Raw genomic sequence first — 17,503 nt, forward strand, 5'->3', positions numbered from 1 at the left:
CATTTGGATCATAGGATGGAACAAGACTGGAACAATGCTCATTGTAAAAAATGCTGCCATTTTTAGACTTTCCTTCAACTCTTCTCCATTTTTAATCCGGTCAGCAGGGAGAACTAGATGAATGGCTGAGCTCCAGATTATCTTGCCTAGTGCTGAGAGGAGGCATTTTGCACAAGAAGCAATTGGGACAAAATAATTGCTAGTAAAACAAAAGTAACTTAGCTGCCTGAGGTGGAGAAGTAGCCACTGCCATCAGTGGGAATTTGTCCCATTGCTTTCTTACACTTTCTGAGATATTCAGAAAGGGACTGAAACGATTGACATTTCCCTCTGCTGCAAACCAACAGGTACAGATGCAGCCATTTCATATTTTAGGCTAAGTTTAAACCTGTGTGTAGATCTCAAACCAGTGCACAGACTATAAATGGGTTCCAGGAGTGGATTCCTTCTCATGAAAATGCTGCTTTCCATGCTTGGACAGGAAGAACGATGTTGTTGAAGACCAGTTAGGGATTAATGAAATGATATTTGTGTTCTCTTGTGGCTTTCAAGGATAACCTTTCTATGCCTTAGTTCCCCTTCTTTCATTAACATGAATTATCAGCAATGTTGCAAGTTTTACACTGTAACCAGTCTGCACTGGTGGGAGCAGTTTACCAAACTGTAAATTCATCGATGTTATGTTCACACTAAAAAACTTACTAGAAATTCATAAAAAACTTATTAGAAATTCAGGCATTATAACATTTTGTTAAGTGATCTGTATTACACTGGCAAACTACTGCAGCTGTTGGTGGCTGAAGGGGACAAAGGGTATCTCTTCTCAAATGAAATGCTGCTGTATCAGAAGAAAACACTTTCTCCACTCTACTAAGAATGAATATTAAGCCTCAATACTTCTGTTCTAAACACAGCAGTATATACTGAAATGCCAAAATCTGGATGAAAATCTAGTTTTTTATCGTCACATAGAATGCAAAAAAAAAACCATCTCACAATATACTTAAAAACTTTTTTATGAAGCTCTCATGAGATGTAGCCTTTCAATGGCACAGCAGCCCAGCAACACAGTCATTGTTGCAACCAAACAGAGGAGGAACTTATTCTCCAAATTTACACTTCCTTGAAATGAGTAAAATTACTGTTACTAATTCTACTGTAATATTTTCATTCTCTGTAAAGATCTCTAATTATCTATTGATAATAATACTAGGGTTTTTTTAAATTCCAATTACGCTTATTCCACATATAGTTCTCTGGGACATTCCGAGCCTTATCTTTTATGTGTGCTGTAAATATATGCTGGTTTGATTTGAGTAATAATCCACCTCCAGGAAAACCCACACAGAAGTCGTGAAGTTTTTGTGGTGCTAGACACCTTTGATTCTCTCTCCCAGCACAGCAGAGGCAGCAGATCCTCCTGAAGCCCCACGCTCCACAGGCAGAATTCCTCCCTCATTACCCAGCTTTCAGTGGAAGCACCTGCTCAGACATCTGTTCATCTGCCACACTGTGCTCCACTTACCAGGGGATGAATAATGTCTCCCCTATCACATACTGTCACAGCAGCAACTTCAAATAGAGTCATGAAAGAGGTGCAGAAGTCATTTTAATGACTAAGTAGCTCACATTTAATTTATTTTACAGTTCAAGAATGGCCATCACTGACATCCTTTCTGCTAAAGATATTGAATCTGCTCTCTCCAGCTGCCAGGGTAAGGAATGGTCGCTCTGCAGACAGAAGATGCATACCATTTTTATGTCTTAAGATGACATGCCTATCATTTTCCCCTTAGATTCCTTCCCTGTGAGATCTCTTTCTAAGCTACATTACAGTATAGCCCCTTAAATTCAGAAAGTCTCACAAGTGGTGAGCACCAATTAAAAGGGCCACGTTTTCGGCTAGAGCTGGCTTAACTCTGTCAATGTTTAAACCTGTTAAAGACTTATATTTAAATAGTCAGCTTTTTCCTTAACAATTATAAAAAAAAAAAAGCCTTAGCTCGCAGAATCAAAGTGTCATTTGTGAAACAATGACCAGCCTCAGTCCTCCTGAGAGCTGCTCAGCAAGATCAAGCCCATTTTCCAAATATTCAAAGATCTGATTTGTCTGTGAATTACTTACTTTTCTACCAAATTCTTCACCTAAGTAAGGGCTCAGTGAAAATGAGGGAAGAATTATGGGAGTTGCTTCATAGGGCACAGTAGCACCCTCTAAGTATTTATTATTAATTGCATGTGACACTTTGCATAAATCCTGATTTAGCAGAATGTGCGCTCTGGCAGAAAACTTCAAACTGGCTGAAAGGATATACGACCACAGGCACAGGGTGATTAGAAAGGGAAATTATCCACTGTATCTGCTCTTTTGCTACACCAAGGAATAAGAGAAAGAGAAGCAGGCTGATGCTTAAGAAAAGACATACATATTCACAAGGAATACGTACAATGGTAGAAACTTCAAGGGAAAATACTTAATGCCTTCTGTTTCTTCCAGCTGATGATTCCTTCAACTACAAGTCTTTCTTCTCCATGGTTGGTTTATCCAGCAAAACTCCTGATCAGATAAAGAAAGTTTTTGGAATCCTTGATCAGGACAAGAGTGGTTTCATTGAAGAAGAGGAGCTGCAGTAAGTACTGTTCAGCTGCTCTATTCCTTTAAGCAATGTAAACCTTTGAATGTGCCTGGTGTTCTAGAAGAAACTTGTTCTTTCAAAAATAAAACGCAGTTCCTCATCTTTCCTTGAATCTGTGTGGGTTTCCTCAGGTAATAAGAGCAGGCATTACCTTTATGGGACATTTCAGAGAATAAAACTCCAGCACAGCACCCTCCCCTGTCCTGTTTCAGGCTGTTCCTGAAGAATTTCTCTTCGAGTGCCAGAGTCCTCACCTCGGCAGAGACCAAGGCTTTTCTGGCTGCAGGTGACACCGATGGGGATGGCAAAATTGGAGTGGAAGGTAAGACTTCTGGAAACTTGATAAAGTTTGTGGTTTAAAATCCACACATTTCAGGCTGCATTTGAACTGTGGCATGAAGAACACATCTGAATACTTCGGCCTCATAATTCTGCCACAGGTTTTATATGAGCCAATACTCCTTTATTTTCATCACTTTATTCCCATTTGGTCTCTGTTGCACCAACAGAATATTTAGGCCCTATGTAGAGTCTGGTCTTTCCAGCCCATAATAAGAGCTTTGGGGTTAATCCTGCTGTGTGTCTGATCCACAGACTCAATGTGCCAGATCCTTAAAACTTCCTGAACACCTAAACATCTCCAAATTTCCATTTCTGCACTTCTGGCAATCTGACGCTTTCATTTTTAAACACACTTCCACCTACATAAACGTATTCTTCATCTACTATCAAACAGTGCCAGTATTACTGAGTGGTTAATTCACTAATGTGAATAAGACTGGTGTTGTTTCTCAAGGCTGCAACTGCTGCAATGCAGCACAGGATTTTGAGCTGGAGAGTCATCTGCTAAGTGCACGTTTCACCAGGCAGTCCTCCTAGGAGAAACTAAACCAAATTCCTGGAGAAAACCTCACAGGGATGATGTGAACTAGCCAGGATATTTCTTTTAGAAATTGCAGCACAGAAAAATAGGACATTACGCATCATATATTAGAGATGAAGTCACTGAAAACAGGGCTGTCTCAGCTGAACTAGGACAGGTGGCAATAACTCCAACAGACACACGTGCTAATCTTAGCCAGAGTTTGGGAGGAGAGAGAGATACACTGTTGGAGGAATTTGCTTTAGCAGCAGCTTTTGCAGCTTCTGTTTATAAGCCCCAAATAGGGCATTGTATTATGCAGATCTTAGCCCTTAACCATTGAATCTCCCATCTGAAATTACATCGCTACTGATGTTTTTTCTTTGGAATAACAAAACAAAACAAAAAAGTCCCTCTCACTGAGAGCTACAGGCTCTGCTTCCTTGGCTATTATCAGAGTTTGTAATGGGGTAAAGATAGTTTACCTATAACTCAGGATTTCCCACAAATATGAATTTACAGACACACTCCTCCTCTCCACACTTACTCTTTTTAAGGAGTGAAAAATCTGTTACGCCCCCAGAATCTCAGTTTAGCAGTAGCTTGTGCAGTGTTATAATAACTTTGGGGGCCCTCCATGCTTAGGAGTTTAAGTCATTTTTATCTATCTTTTTAAAGATGTCAAAAAACATTGTCATCTAGTTTTATTCCCCGCCTTCTCATTTTCTTCCTTGACAGAATTCCAGTCTCTGGTGAAGGCATAAACAGCATTAGACCAAAGACAACCTTGGACTGACTCTTCCAATTACCTCGTCCAACAAGCACTTCGCCCTCAGCATGTGTTTGTACATTTTTATATTGTTTCAGGCATTAACAGTTCCCCACACATGAAATTCCCACCCCAGATCACTGAGAAATCTTGCAATGTTTTGGTCACGTGGTATTGCTACATTTCCATTGTAAAGAAGGCACTTTGTGATTTTCAAGCACTGATAATGTTGAAATTGTGGCCGGAAGAGGGGAGAAAAAAATTAAAAAAACAACCAACCAAAAAGAACTTTGGTGGGGGGGGGGGAAAGCTGCTTTTTTAAATTTTGTTTAGGTTCTCCATCCTCATACTTGAGCATGCTGACTTGCCAGATGCAGTTTGGATCATCTTAAACAATGTGATATCTTCTAAGGCTTAATTGTACTGATTTCATTGAGGTTTATTTCTGCTTAATTCTCTGAATCCTTGAGGAAAAGCACTGCTAACAAGATGGCTAAAAATAATTCAGTCCCAACCCTGAAAATATGAGAAAAAAATTTAAGAGGAGTTGACACATAGCTCAAAGCATAGAATAAGGTTGTGGGTAATTTTACAAAATAAAGTACTAGGTTACAGCACGTATCCTCACAAAGTGTTTATGGCCTAAAATGTAACTCTCCCTTAAGAAGATTTATCTCTCATGAAATCTAAGGCAGCTGTGAGATAGAGGAGAAGGGTCTAATCCCAGTCTGACACTGTCACAAGTCACAGTCCCCTGACAACCTGGGCCACGGGCCTGGAGGGTTTTCCATGAATCATGACCATGTTGCTTATTGTCTCTCAATATGCACAAAACAATAATTTGCCACATCCATGAATTTCTGTGTTTCCTACAGATGAAACAACAGCCAGTCTTGCTGCTTGATTCCCTTGAAGCACTGTTACATTGTTAAATAATTGCTATCACTCAATTCTTTCATTTATTATATGAATAATCATCTATATATTCCATAATTCAGCAACTTTCTTCAGTCTGAAAACTACTAAGAACCAGTCTTCCCTTTGACAATTGTCTTAGAGGATTGAGAGCTGGTTACAGCACTGTCTTCATTAATGGGCCAAGTAAATAATGTTTGGGGTTAAATGCAGAGCTCAGCAGAGTGAGGGGACGTTGGGCATTTCTGGCTGAGTGTGTTGGAAATTTTCCCCCCAGCACTTCTCTGCCTCTTCCCCCTTGTCCCACGCTGTGGTTCCAGCTCACAGACTGACTGTCCTTTTAACACTCCCCACTGAAGCTGAACGATAATTATAATTTGGCAGCTGTTTTGAAGAAGAGAAGAAACAAAGCCTTCTGGAACTTTTATGTAACGTCCAGTGTTGGCATTTCCATGAGTTGCAAGATGATGATGTGAGGCAAGGACAGCTCCCTCATACCCAGGCCTGTAGGAGAGCTGGTCAACAGATTTAAGATGGCTAATGCAAAAGAGGAATTCCAGCAATCAGACTCACTGAAGCCTTGGCAGAATTATAATGAACATAAATCCTAATTCTATCCCAACAGCCTTTGATGTTAAATCTGGGCTTAAATTACAGCTGCTGTTAATTGCAGCACAGAAATATTTTGCATAATGATGAGACTCTGTTGGTTCCTTTCACCTTATTCATTTCCCCGCTGAAGAAAAGACCCCCGAGCAATCCAGCCCTGCAGCAATATCCAGATGTAAGACCCACATTGGCTCCTCACACAGCTGATCTCCCAACTCTCCTGTCACTGGCTCACAAGCAGGCAGCACCCCCAGTACAATAAGTGACAGACCTGATGCTGCATTCCTTCTGCCTCTGAGAGTCTCATGTGGAATGCAAGAAGTGCAGCACTGCACAGTGGCCCATCCTGTATTTCAGAGATGCTGAACAACTGCACATCCCTGCCTTCTGCTGCCCCAGGGGGATGAGGTGTTCCCCAGAATCAGGCACTCCTGTGTGTGCTGTAACTTCACTATGCTTACGAGAAAATCCGCTCTTCTGAAACACTAACCTGTGGCAAGAAGATGTGTTTTAAATCTCACTAAAACCATCCAGCCATTTCATTAGAAGAAATTACGATAAAACTCCAAAAAGTCCCCAATTTCTAAAAAATCCCATAGACTGTTCAGCAAAAACACCACCTGCTCTCTATTAAGGATTCTGTTGGCACTGGGATCCACATTTTAACCAAGCTAGAAAAGAGTATTTTTCAAGTAAAGGAAACAAATTCAAAAAATGTAAAGTTTTCTGGGAAGGTTCATTTCAATTAGTTTAATTTCAGCCAGTGACAGCCTTCAGTTTTCCTAGGGAAGAGCATGGAGCGTTCTCTGAACTTGACAATGTCATCGTGCTCGAGAAACACTTCTATTGCAGGATGTCTCTGTGAATGTCAGCTGAAGGAGCAAAGAGACATGTGGTGGTATCACAATGTTACCACAACTGATGCACAGAATCAGAGAGTAATTCCTGCTGGAAAGGTTCTCTGGAGGTCTCTGGTCCCAGGCCACCATAGGGCAGATTGCTCAAGTTGAGTTTGAGTATCTTCAAGGATGGAGGTTCCATAACCCTCCTGGGTAATTTGATAAGTAAGGATTAAATTCTCTGCATCAAGCTTTTTTGAATGACTTTCACAAATAAAACACTGCTGAGTATAGAGTTAAATACCAAAATTCTGTTAGAAATTGTTTATTCTACATCAAATCAGAAAGGATCCAACAACAACCCCCTGTATTTTCACACTGATTTTCACACCTGTTCTCGGGTTTAGAGTAAGACCATTCTACTCAGTGTAATACTCTGTATAATACTGCTTCATAATTCCCAAGATAAAGGAAATGTTGTTCATGTGTTTTACCTTTACTTAAGACAACTAAAGAGCAATCCAAAATGTGAGTGGCAGATCTGAGTTCCACTAAGCCCAAAGACTGTGAGTCCTCAAACACCTCAATCCCTGATCACCCTGTAGGGTTGTATTTCTAATCCTCCCTATATTTGTCGTTAAATAAAGATGTACTATGATCTCTTTAAAGGGAACAAAACACAAACTTCTTTAAAAAAGCATATAAAGGGCCAGGGTCAATATCCCTATCCCAGCCCAGTGCCTTAGCCACTGAATCCATCATCTCTCATAAACCAAAATCTTGGGTTGTCTTGAAAAAGGAGCAGAACCTTGCATAAGTTAAAATCTCCTGGTATTTAGTGGAAGCTGCTGCTCCTTTGGAAATCCCAACCTAGAGCCACTTGTAAACTTCAGATTCGATTTCAGCTCTCCAACTGTCCAAAATCTCACGGTCATCTTCTAACAAGTACGAGAGCACAGAAAGGGCAAGGGGATGCCAGAACATTCATTGCACACATAGACTGGTAAAGTTTCTTCTCTGAGTTAGCAGCCAGCCCATGTGGAAAATCTTTGATGCAGCATCATCAGAGGCGCCTGGAGCTCTTCACACAAACAGTGTGGGCAGAGGGGGCCAAGGCTGGATTAATTTCCTGGAATTGGTTACTGAAATAGATACATCTTGATTAAATCCCTGAACAGACACGTACCTAACATTTTCATGTTTAATTTTTCATGCATTTTAAAACATTTTAATAAGTGCAACTGTGAAATATGAACTGAAGTGTTCACATTTTATGAAGCTTAATTTCCATGTTACTTTTGCTTGCAAGCACAGAAAAATACCATTCCATTGGTATGGACTGTCTGGTACATCTCCTGTGCTGAAGGCACAGAACACACCAGCAGCTGGGATATGGCTGCTCCATAACTTTGGATTTGTTTGGCAGCATGTCCTACACTCATGAAAACAAGAAAATCAGAGGGTTTGTATATCAAGCTGCAGAAAAGAAAATCAGATCAGCACAGCAGTTACAATATCAAAGAAGGTACCCTGAAACAATGCCTTACCCTGCAGTCGCAAAGGTGTTTACTGACCCTCAATTCAAGGGGGAACTTATGTCCAAGTGAACACCTGAATACTTGAGTCAGGGAATCACATCAGTTCCATCACAACTAGATATCAGTCAGCTGTATTTCCTGGATACCAACTCTCTGCTCTAACTCCCAGGCCTACAGAACAAACTGATTTTATATTTGCAGTGATCTCCATAACAGACACTAATCTTTGGCCAGCATAAAAATAAACACAGTAAAACCTGTTTTTGTCAGACAGATGAACTAACCTGTTCTTCGTAATCATCACGGAAAGAGAGTCCTCTGGAGTTATTTCAGAGTTTTCAGCTTAGTCTTTTATATTCCTGTCTTTCAAGTGATTTCTGTTTTAAATACCTGTTCCTTCCCCTTCTCCTCCTCCCTGCTGAACACCTCGTTACACTTGTTACCCTGCTCTCATTCTGTTCCTCCCTTTTCCCTCACCCCAATAGCCCCGGAGAGATGTCACGGCTGGACTTGTCTGTCTTTGGTGCCACCTACGGGCAAGCGCTGGTTTGCCACAGAGATACTCCAAAACTTCTATCCATGAAGGCTTTGCAATCTCAGTGTGGGCTTCTCACAGGGGTTACTTCTTGAACGTTCGTTAATTCCGACACAGTTATCAGATCCTCTCTAAGCCCAGGCCACACTCTCAATTATTCCCTAGTAATCTGAAATAAAGGCAAAGCTAGATTCCCAGATATGTCAGATATATCTATTACAAATGTACCAGTACTAGTATTATTTGAAGACAATTAGGGCAATTGCAGGAGTAATGCTTCATGGGAAATTCCCATCAGGATCAGGTCCTTAAAGGTCAAAGTGTACCATGAAGATGCCCATTTGTTGCTATCATTAAGCTATTAAAAAAATTATATTTTTTTAATTCACACATCAAAAGTAATTTACTTCAATAAAATAGGTGCAAGCTGAAAGGATTTACTTTGTGTGGCACTAAAACTTCCATATTGTCTAAAGCAACATGTGCATTCCTTTGGGATATAAATATCAATCTGATTAGCTAGTACATCTTGTCAGTCACAGTAACTTATCCCCTGGGGTATCTGAGCCATCACGTGGCTCTGGGACTTCTGTAAAAGGTCAAGAGGACTTAATTAAAATCTATATAAGTCAATATCTCTGTCATTTGAACAAGAATTAAGTCAAGAGGACTCTGCAGATTTTTTGCCTTACAAAATTTTCTTGGCTTGGGGGAAACTAAGAGGCAAGGTGAGTTCAATTTTTCCTTTGGAGCTTTAGAAGACACCACAATAATTCACAGAAAGAATGCATGGAAATAACCTGAGAACCCCAAATGCTGGGCAGTTCTACAAATACCTTTGAGTTTCTCCTCAGCCTGGGCACCTGAAGTTAGAAATAACAGTGAGTCAGATGAGGGACGTGGATCTGGACTAAAGGATGGAGCAGTTGGCTCCTGCAGGGCAGATCCCCTGCTCTGCCCTGGACCTGGGCTGCAAATGCCCCCCTGGGGAGACCTGTCTGTCCTGCTGGGGCTGGGAGAGCAAGAGCAGTGGGAACTCTACCCAACAGTGCTTTTCATTTTGCAGATTTGCCATGGCTCTTTCTGGTATCCTGACAGAAGCTGAAATTGCTGCTGGCCTACAGAGCTGTCAAGGTAATATTTATGGGTTAAATTTGGCTTCTCAGTTTATCTATCAAATTCTTTTGTCCCCGCTACCTCAAGGTCCCAATTCCAATAGAAACAGAAAAGGATGTTTGAGAAAGAGATAAAGGAGGCAAGGTAATGGAAGAGAGGCAAGTTTTAATCTTTGCCAGCCAAGGTACAGGAACCCATTATCACTTGTGCATTGTAGTAATATTAAGTATGAACAAAACCCCAATGCCTGAAGTCCTGAGGCAGAAATCCTGTTTTTTCAGAGAATAATAATAAAAATACTGCTGATTTCAATAAAATATTTACCGTCAGGTTCTCTGAATTTATGTTTGAGCGAAGTATCTATTTACAAATGTATGTTCTTGCAGGATAAAGACCAGAGCCATTATTTATATTCCTAGGTTTGAGACATCATTGATGGAAAAATCCCATTAATCTGATGTAAAGTCAGGAAAATCAAAGGTTGTTACCTGGGGTTTGTAATGACCCTCACTGTACTGCAGAATACTTTGCTGCTTTTGACCAAAAGGCTGATTTTTTTTTGGTTCCAGATCTTTAACTACTTTTCTCTCCCCCTTCCTGCTTATTTCAGCTGCTGACTCGTTTGATTACAAAACCTTTTTTGTCAAAGTGGGTCTCAACTCCAAGTCCAAAGACGAACTCACCAAAGTCTTTGACATTCTTGACCAGGACAGGAGTGGATTTATTGAGGAAGAGGAACTGAAGTAAGTAAATTAAAAAAATGAGTCACCAACAAGATTGTGTTCTGTCCTCTAAAAACAAGATCAGAAATACTCCCTTTCCTTCTCTCTCTCTGGATGAGACAATGGGGGGGGGGGTGTACATGTGTGAGTGCCTGTGCTGGAGGAGCTGCAACTCAAATAACAAAGGCAAGGCTGGATCCCAACGAGAAAACTCTCTGACAGCACCAAAAAAATTTCTTTCATGTAGTGATAACTGACAGACTGTGAAGATAAAAATAGCAGTTCTGCTACAGCTGCTTCTTATTATTGCAAGAATCTTTACTAGACTGAATTCAAAGGGCTATTTTTCTCTCATCTTTCTTTCTGTCACATGAATTCTACCTTCCAGATCACATTCATCCGGCTTTGAAGCTAAAAGTAAAGTTAGAGAAATTCTTGTCACTCTTGAGGATCTGCATCTTAGGATAAAGAAGGAAGATAACGAGGAAGGGAAGACGACTCCTGCCACTACAGAGCCAGTGTTAATTTTGCCTTTTTAATCCAGTGAAACCAAGATGCCATCTAACATTTTTACATGTTGTGATGCAGCATACTCTTGCTTTCTTACTCTTACTCTCACTGAAGTTAGAGGAAGTTTTGCCCCTGAAACAGCCTGCAGAACTGAATGAGGCTTGACATTTTACAGCTATTGCCAGTATCAACCCCCAAACTCTTCCAATACTGAGCATGTCTCAGTCATTTGTCCTCTCTCCTTTAACAGACTTTTCCTGAAGCATTTCTCTGCCAGTGCCAGAGCTCTGACTGATGCTGAGACCAAGGCGTTCCTGGCAGCAGGGGATAGTGATGGAGATGGAAAAATTGGAGTGGATGGTAAGACTGCCTTTAGTAACAGGAATAATACCTGCCTTGGAGACTTCCTAATGGCAGCTCCAGGCAGCTGCCCCGCTCCAGGCACGGGATGTTATGGATTGGAGTCTGAGGTGCTCAGATCCGCTCTGTGCTGGAGAGAGGATCTAACACAGGAACTGGTCTGTATAACACTATATGCAACACTATCTTTGCCTGAAGTACCTAGTACTATGACTACACAATGTGTAGTTCCTTTAAGGAAAGATTATCAGAAAAAGCATCACTAGTTTCCCATTTTAACTTTAAAAATTAAGAAAGTAATTTTTAAACTGTGCGACTACAAAATGTGGTCCCATTTTATTGCTCTTTTATTTATTTTTCAGAGTTTCAAGCTCTGGTCAAATCTTAATGAGCAGTCAAGATAAAGACCAAGATATCTGTGCCATAAACAATCTTTGCTATTGCAAGTCTACTAGTTATTTACATATGTTGTACCCTGGAAGGTCATGAAAGACTGTTGGCAAGTGATTTCATATTGCTGGAAAACATCTAAAGTAGTACAAGCACTACTTAAACCACGTTTTAAGCAGAAGGTCTATACCACTGGGAGACTGAACTGGAATCCACTCTGCTCATCTGGATTTTGGGCATTAAAGGTACAAATAAAAGTAGTAAGAGGAGAAATTTAAAGCATCTATGTGGGCCATTGAATTTTCAATATTTGTATAAATAGCTAGCACATGTTGGAAAAAAATAGAATTAATAAAATGTCCAGGTGTAAAACCTGGTTATGGTAACTGGTATCAGTGGTATTTAATCAAGAGGTTTATGTAATGTTCCATATGCTTTTATGTCACTCTTTACACAACTGATTATGTTTCAGAGACTAATTATATGGCAGGACCTAGCACCAATTAAACCACCAATTTAAGATCAACTGGATCCAGGATGAATGTAGATTACTGAAATAGCAATACACTCAAGATCCTCCAAGGAATCCCTCACCTTCGTGCCCACCCGATGGCACTATTGTTCCACTGCCGAGGAGTCAAACCGGAATTGCAGCTGCTTGAATTAATCCAAGGGAGAGCAATTCTTGATGGCTTTAACCATCCCAAACATTATACATCCAACACGATAGCTGCTCCTACATACTCTTTAAAAATTTGGAACTCTTGACAATTCTGTTTTTGGACACTAATTTTGCAAAAACTGGTAGACAACTGTCACACGCTTTGTTTGTTGGAGCTATTTAAGAAGATGTTTCAGTATTCGCAGATGAAAGATCTTAATTTCAAAATTATCTGCTGATGCATAACAAGTTTGCGATGGGACATTATGGAGAAGGAAGGAAATATCAATACAATATTGGGAAAATCATCATATTACACAAAATTAAAGCCATCTGCAAGACTTCAATGTACGCTCAATAAAATGTTCATGACTTATAAATTAGCCAAAAATATATTTCCATTAACTCTAATGAATGAATCAGGTCCTAAAACTGTAGAATTTCCTTTAAGAGTGAAAAAAAATTTATCCATCTGACAAATTGACATTCATTCTTTCAGTGTCACCTGGGTGAGCAATTAAAAAAAGAAATTTTGCAGAATTAGTAAGCGCAGCCTGATTGTAGGGCTAAAAGCTCTCATCATTGTCACAAGATGCTTTGTATCTCAGCTGATATTATGTTTTACATTTTCACTATGCAATATGGGTCAGCAGGAGATTTTCAAGCATTGTACCAACATTAATGGCTAAATAAGAGAAGCCCAGACAGCTCAGATAACTTGTGAGATAGCAGGCAGCTCCTTTATTTAACCACACTTACTTCCACCCTGATTAGCCTGCTAGGCCTACAAATCTAAGACAATTTCACCACTTACCATTCCATTAAGAACAGTAAAAAATTAATGACAAGGTAAGTCTGATATCAGCTTCACTGAGCACTCCAGAAAGTTAAGAAGAGCTTGTGACTAGAGATGTTTTTAGACCTTTCCTTCTTTCAGTATTGCCACTTAGCAGGTTGGTGGAGAAAATGCTGCTTTCTATGTACAAGAACACACTTACTTTCTTTTCCTCTGTGTCTCTCACTCACACGGGCTGTCAGGTACCGTGAAATTTCTGCAACTACTTATTGGGTGCTTTAAGAAAGCTCTTCAAATTGTGCCTGTAAGGCCCCAGCTGGAAAGACTCCAGCCTGATCATAAACATACATTGCCAAGAGCTCCCTTAAAACACAGACCATGCCACTGGAATCACAAATTTGGAGGTCTGAGACCCTAAATATGTGGTTGCCTTTTGTCAGTGGAATTTTGTCACCTGCCTGGTGCATGTGTTTTAAGAGCCTGTCTGAATCTAGACACTTGCTTCCCGTTATTTAGAAGGCCATTTCTGTTAAAGAAATGATTTTTTATGATTATTTATGATAAGGTTAACTCTAATTATAGGGTAATTGTACTTTATGTCTCACTAAGGGTTATACATTCTCCTACTGCTGAAATTAATGGCAGGAATCCCACTAACATCAATGAGGGCAGGCAGTGGATACAGAAATAGTTGGAGGCACCTCAGTGCTATCTGCTTTGTTCTACCACGACTTCACCCACTGTGGGGCACAGTGAAATGCAGCCACATGCAAAGGGCCTTTGGTAACAGCAGAGTAGCACTGCACTTATCTTTTACATGTCACAACAGGGAGCATCCAAATTATTTCCTAGCCTCGAACCTTAGGGCATGTTTATTCTCAAAATATGCAGAAAACCTGAACAATTTAGATTCTTAAAGACCACTCCACCTGATGCTGTCTGTAATGTTGACAGCAGAGAGAAACATCTTAGGCAATTACACTTAGGATCAGAGACAGAAAATCGTGCTACTGAGTCACAGAAGCACTTCCAAGTGCATTTAAAGACAAACACATATCATATCAAATGCTAGCAGAGATCTTCCAGGATAGCTTTTTAAGTGAAAAAATACGCTGATCAGACCAGTCTCTGTGAATTAGTGCCACTGTTACTCCCTTATGTCAGTCTATTCTGCTGTCGTGTTCAGACAGAAATCCATTCCATCCACACAGAACCATGAGGACACCATTTGAGCTGGGAAAGCACAAGTGACATTTCCTCTAACGTGAGAGAAGTACCTGCTTTGCTTTAGCTCCAGACCAGAGTGCTCCAGGATCTATCTTGTATCTCGGATTCTACAGTCCAGACCTCTGCTCTGTGCTCAGGGTAATATCCTGCAGGGAAAAGGAGCTTTGTCACTCAGACTTCTGGGGCCTGGCTTCCATCCTGCATCCCAATAATGTACAGTACCAAAAAACCACATACTACTCCAGGTGCTCAAACTTTTCGGTTTAATATGGTAAAATACTACTGTCCAAGCAACAATTCAAATCAGTATTTGCAATTATTTCTATATGATTAAAGCATGTGCCTTAAGAGAAAACTGGAAGGGGCAGGATATATCTCATTTTGTTTTAGGGTCCTTTGCAATGATTAGGGCTGTAAGCACACCAGGATTCTCTGCCATCACCACTGAGGCATCAACACTGCTGAGCAACCACACAGGTTACTGGGTAGTTATTTCAGTTACCTCCAAACTCTTTACAAAGGCAGAATCTGTTATCCAGGATCACGATACAATTGGCCCTGACACAGCCAGGGCTGAAAGATGGAGTTGTGTGGGTTTTAGAACAGCTGCTACAGCATCTCTTTACACTATTGTAGCTGGTCTCAGGTTAACACCTCTCCTCTGATCTCACCTGAGACAACTGCTGATGGTTCTTTTGCAGCTGCTTGAAGTCATGGCTCTGGTTGATTGCCACTGCTAATTAACTGTGTCCTTGATGCCAAACAGAACACAAAGGGGACTAGTCCACAATCTGTCAGTGCTTCACCAAAACACAACTTTCCTCTGATTCTTAGAGAAGTAAATAGTACTTGCTTTGGAGACAATTGTTTCATATGTTTAGATTCCTGGCAAGAACTTATCAATATGAATGCTGTGTATTTCTCAGAATCACACCTTCAAGTTTAATTCTGGAAGTCTGAAAACAAAAAAAAAATTTCTTTAATACTATTTAATAAAGACACCTCAGGTGAAAACAATAGATATATAAGTACATAAATATTCAGATGAACGACTCAATAGAGCTTTCAGATGTCTCTTGTAGAGCAAAAAACCCCAAAACAAATAAACAAATTCAAAGAAAAATTAATATTTTTTCTTGACTTTCATAGGAACAAGTGCTAAACATTCCTGGAAATAATGCAATGCTTGGATTCTGTGCCAGATTTTGCACTTCTGTTAACTGCCCGTTACCTAGCAGCATTAGAGAATTTATTACTAGGGATTTTCTTTATAGCATTACATTTGCATAACATCTTTTAAAAAATCGCTTTTATAGATCTCACTTTTTGAATGCATAAAATAATTACAATCACCCAGGTTAACACATACTCCAGAAATAAGAAAAGCAGACAATTTAGCTATAAAATAAATTATCTCATTAAAACATCCCTTAATATACTAATCCCTGATTATTGCATTCTAATTGTAGTGGAGGGAACCCTGTACTTCAGATGAAGTGTCATTAATAAATAAATAAAACCCAGTAACCCTAGATTCCCACCTGTATCAATATACAGTGACATCAACTTGATTCTGAAATTCAGCTCTTTTAGGCTTTTGTAAACCATCTTTCAGCCAGGATTAGCATCACTTTTGTTGTCAGTGTTGAATTTCAAACATTCAAAGATCCCTTCGTAAGCAATAACAGCAATTAGCTCACTTTTAGTTGAGACCATATTTTAACACAGCACTAATTCTGGCCACTTTACTCCTGTGGAATGCAAGAACAGCTCAGCCCCCTGTGTGCCATGGCAGTGCAGGAGGGAACCACGTGCCGTTCCTTGAACATATGTGCTTATATTTTAATGCAGTGCCTGAATTAGTTGCAGGCATATTTTGAGCTTGAGTGTTATGTGCTCACCTTGATATTGTCATTTTTCTCTACTTCATTTCAATTTCCTCATTCTCCCCGTTACTAATTAGTGTTGGATGGCAAGTCAAACATTCAAACAAAGCAAGCAGTTCAATGAGCACTGTGTAGGAGCCAGCAGAAATAAAGGAAGTCTCCTATAAAGCACTATCACAGAGGTATAAAAAAACTCCTTTTCTCTAGAAACATGTTGTCAGTAAAAATGACAAGAGGAATCAGTAAAACAACCATTCTGTTCAAACTCATGTCAGCTTGAGATGATTATAAAGGAGAAAACTCACACAGGGTGGAAATAGGTACCTACGAGGATGAACATTATTTCAGGATCATTTGGAGAAAGATCTGACACTGCCACTGCCTGATAGACCATAATATCATGGAAATCTCAGCCAGAAAGCAACATGAGTATATAGTACTCATGAATGAAGAAGATAAATGGAAAGAACACCCAAAGGTCTGAGATCAGATCTTCAGCTTTTACGAATCAGCACTGTTTAATTTGTTTTAGTCAGACAATGTACAATAGCCCAGGGTCCTTAGGTGTAACAGGAAAGGGTTCTTCCAGTTTTCCTACTGGGAGAGATAGAAGAGAGTATCATTTCCTTACCAGATGCTGGGATTTGGGATCAAAGGTGAGCCTGATTATTTGTAGTTTAAGCCACTTTCTCTTGCTTACAAAAGATGTAGCAAAAAGGGTAAAAGTATCGTTACATTATGTCTGCTTTTTGTGCTCCTGATACCTTTTTTTCTCTATCCAAACCCAAGCAGTGCTGTGGAACAACTGCTGTGACTGCCACTTCTGTCACTGCCATTAAACCACGCAGGAGTAAACTCACTGCAGTCTATTCACTTACACAGGGTTTAAATATATTACTGTTCTACTCCACAGTATAATTTGTAACTGTTGCTGCTATAAAAAATATTACTTGTTTGGCAGACCATGCTATTCTAATTAATGGAAAATAAAGCAATGCTCAGCTAATAAGACAACATTACTTTAGATACCATGAAAGGCTGTTACACAATAAACTCTAACCAAAATACATGTGAGTTTTATTGGCTTACATCCTAGAATTTTGTCCACATAAACTTGCTTAAAGCTGGAAAT

At 39.9% G+C, this 17,503-nt stretch overlaps 2 protein-coding genes and 1 long non-coding RNA gene across 4 annotated transcripts in view; 2 read left to right on the forward strand and 1 right to left on the reverse strand.

The window, feature by feature from the left end:
* LOC113990677 overlaps positions 1 to 17,503 on the reverse strand; it is a 59,342-nt gene that overhangs the window by 30,796 nt on the left and 11,043 nt on the right. For both annotated transcript variants that reach the window (XR_005567205.1, XR_003541702.2), the window contains exons 2-3: positions 15,157 to 15,441; positions 14,536 to 14,631 (exon numbers count right to left, since the gene is read on the reverse strand). This is a non-coding gene — a long non-coding RNA (uncharacterized LOC113990677). The remainder of the gene's footprint in view (positions 1 to 14,535; positions 14,632 to 15,156; positions 15,442 to 17,503) is intronic.
* On the forward strand, positions 1,655 to 4,390 carry LOC113990672 (parvalbumin, thymic). The gene is made up of 4 exons (XM_027726287.2): positions 1,655 to 1,715; positions 2,498 to 2,630; positions 2,849 to 2,958; positions 4,237 to 4,390. Exons 1-4 carry the CDS (start codon positions 1,655 to 1,657, stop codon positions 4,260 to 4,262), a joined length of 330 nt encoding a protein of 109 aa, XP_027582088.1. The 3' UTR covers positions 4,263 to 4,390.
* Positions 9,744 to 11,799, forward strand: LOC113990673 (parvalbumin beta-like). Its single transcript, XM_027726288.2, has 4 exons — positions 9,744 to 9,837; positions 10,430 to 10,562; positions 11,302 to 11,411; positions 11,774 to 11,799. Exons 1-4 carry the CDS (start codon positions 9,777 to 9,779, stop codon positions 11,797 to 11,799), a joined length of 330 nt encoding a protein of 109 aa, XP_027582089.1. The 5' UTR covers positions 9,744 to 9,776.

The sequence above is a fragment of the Pipra filicauda genome, unplaced genomic scaffold (genome assembly GCF_003945595.2).
Source record: "Pipra filicauda isolate LSUMZ 115617 unplaced genomic scaffold, ASM394559v2 scaffold129_size2064235_pilon, whole genome shotgun sequence".
Taxonomy (NCBI): domain Eukaryota; kingdom Metazoa; phylum Chordata; class Aves; order Passeriformes; family Pipridae; genus Pipra; species Pipra filicauda.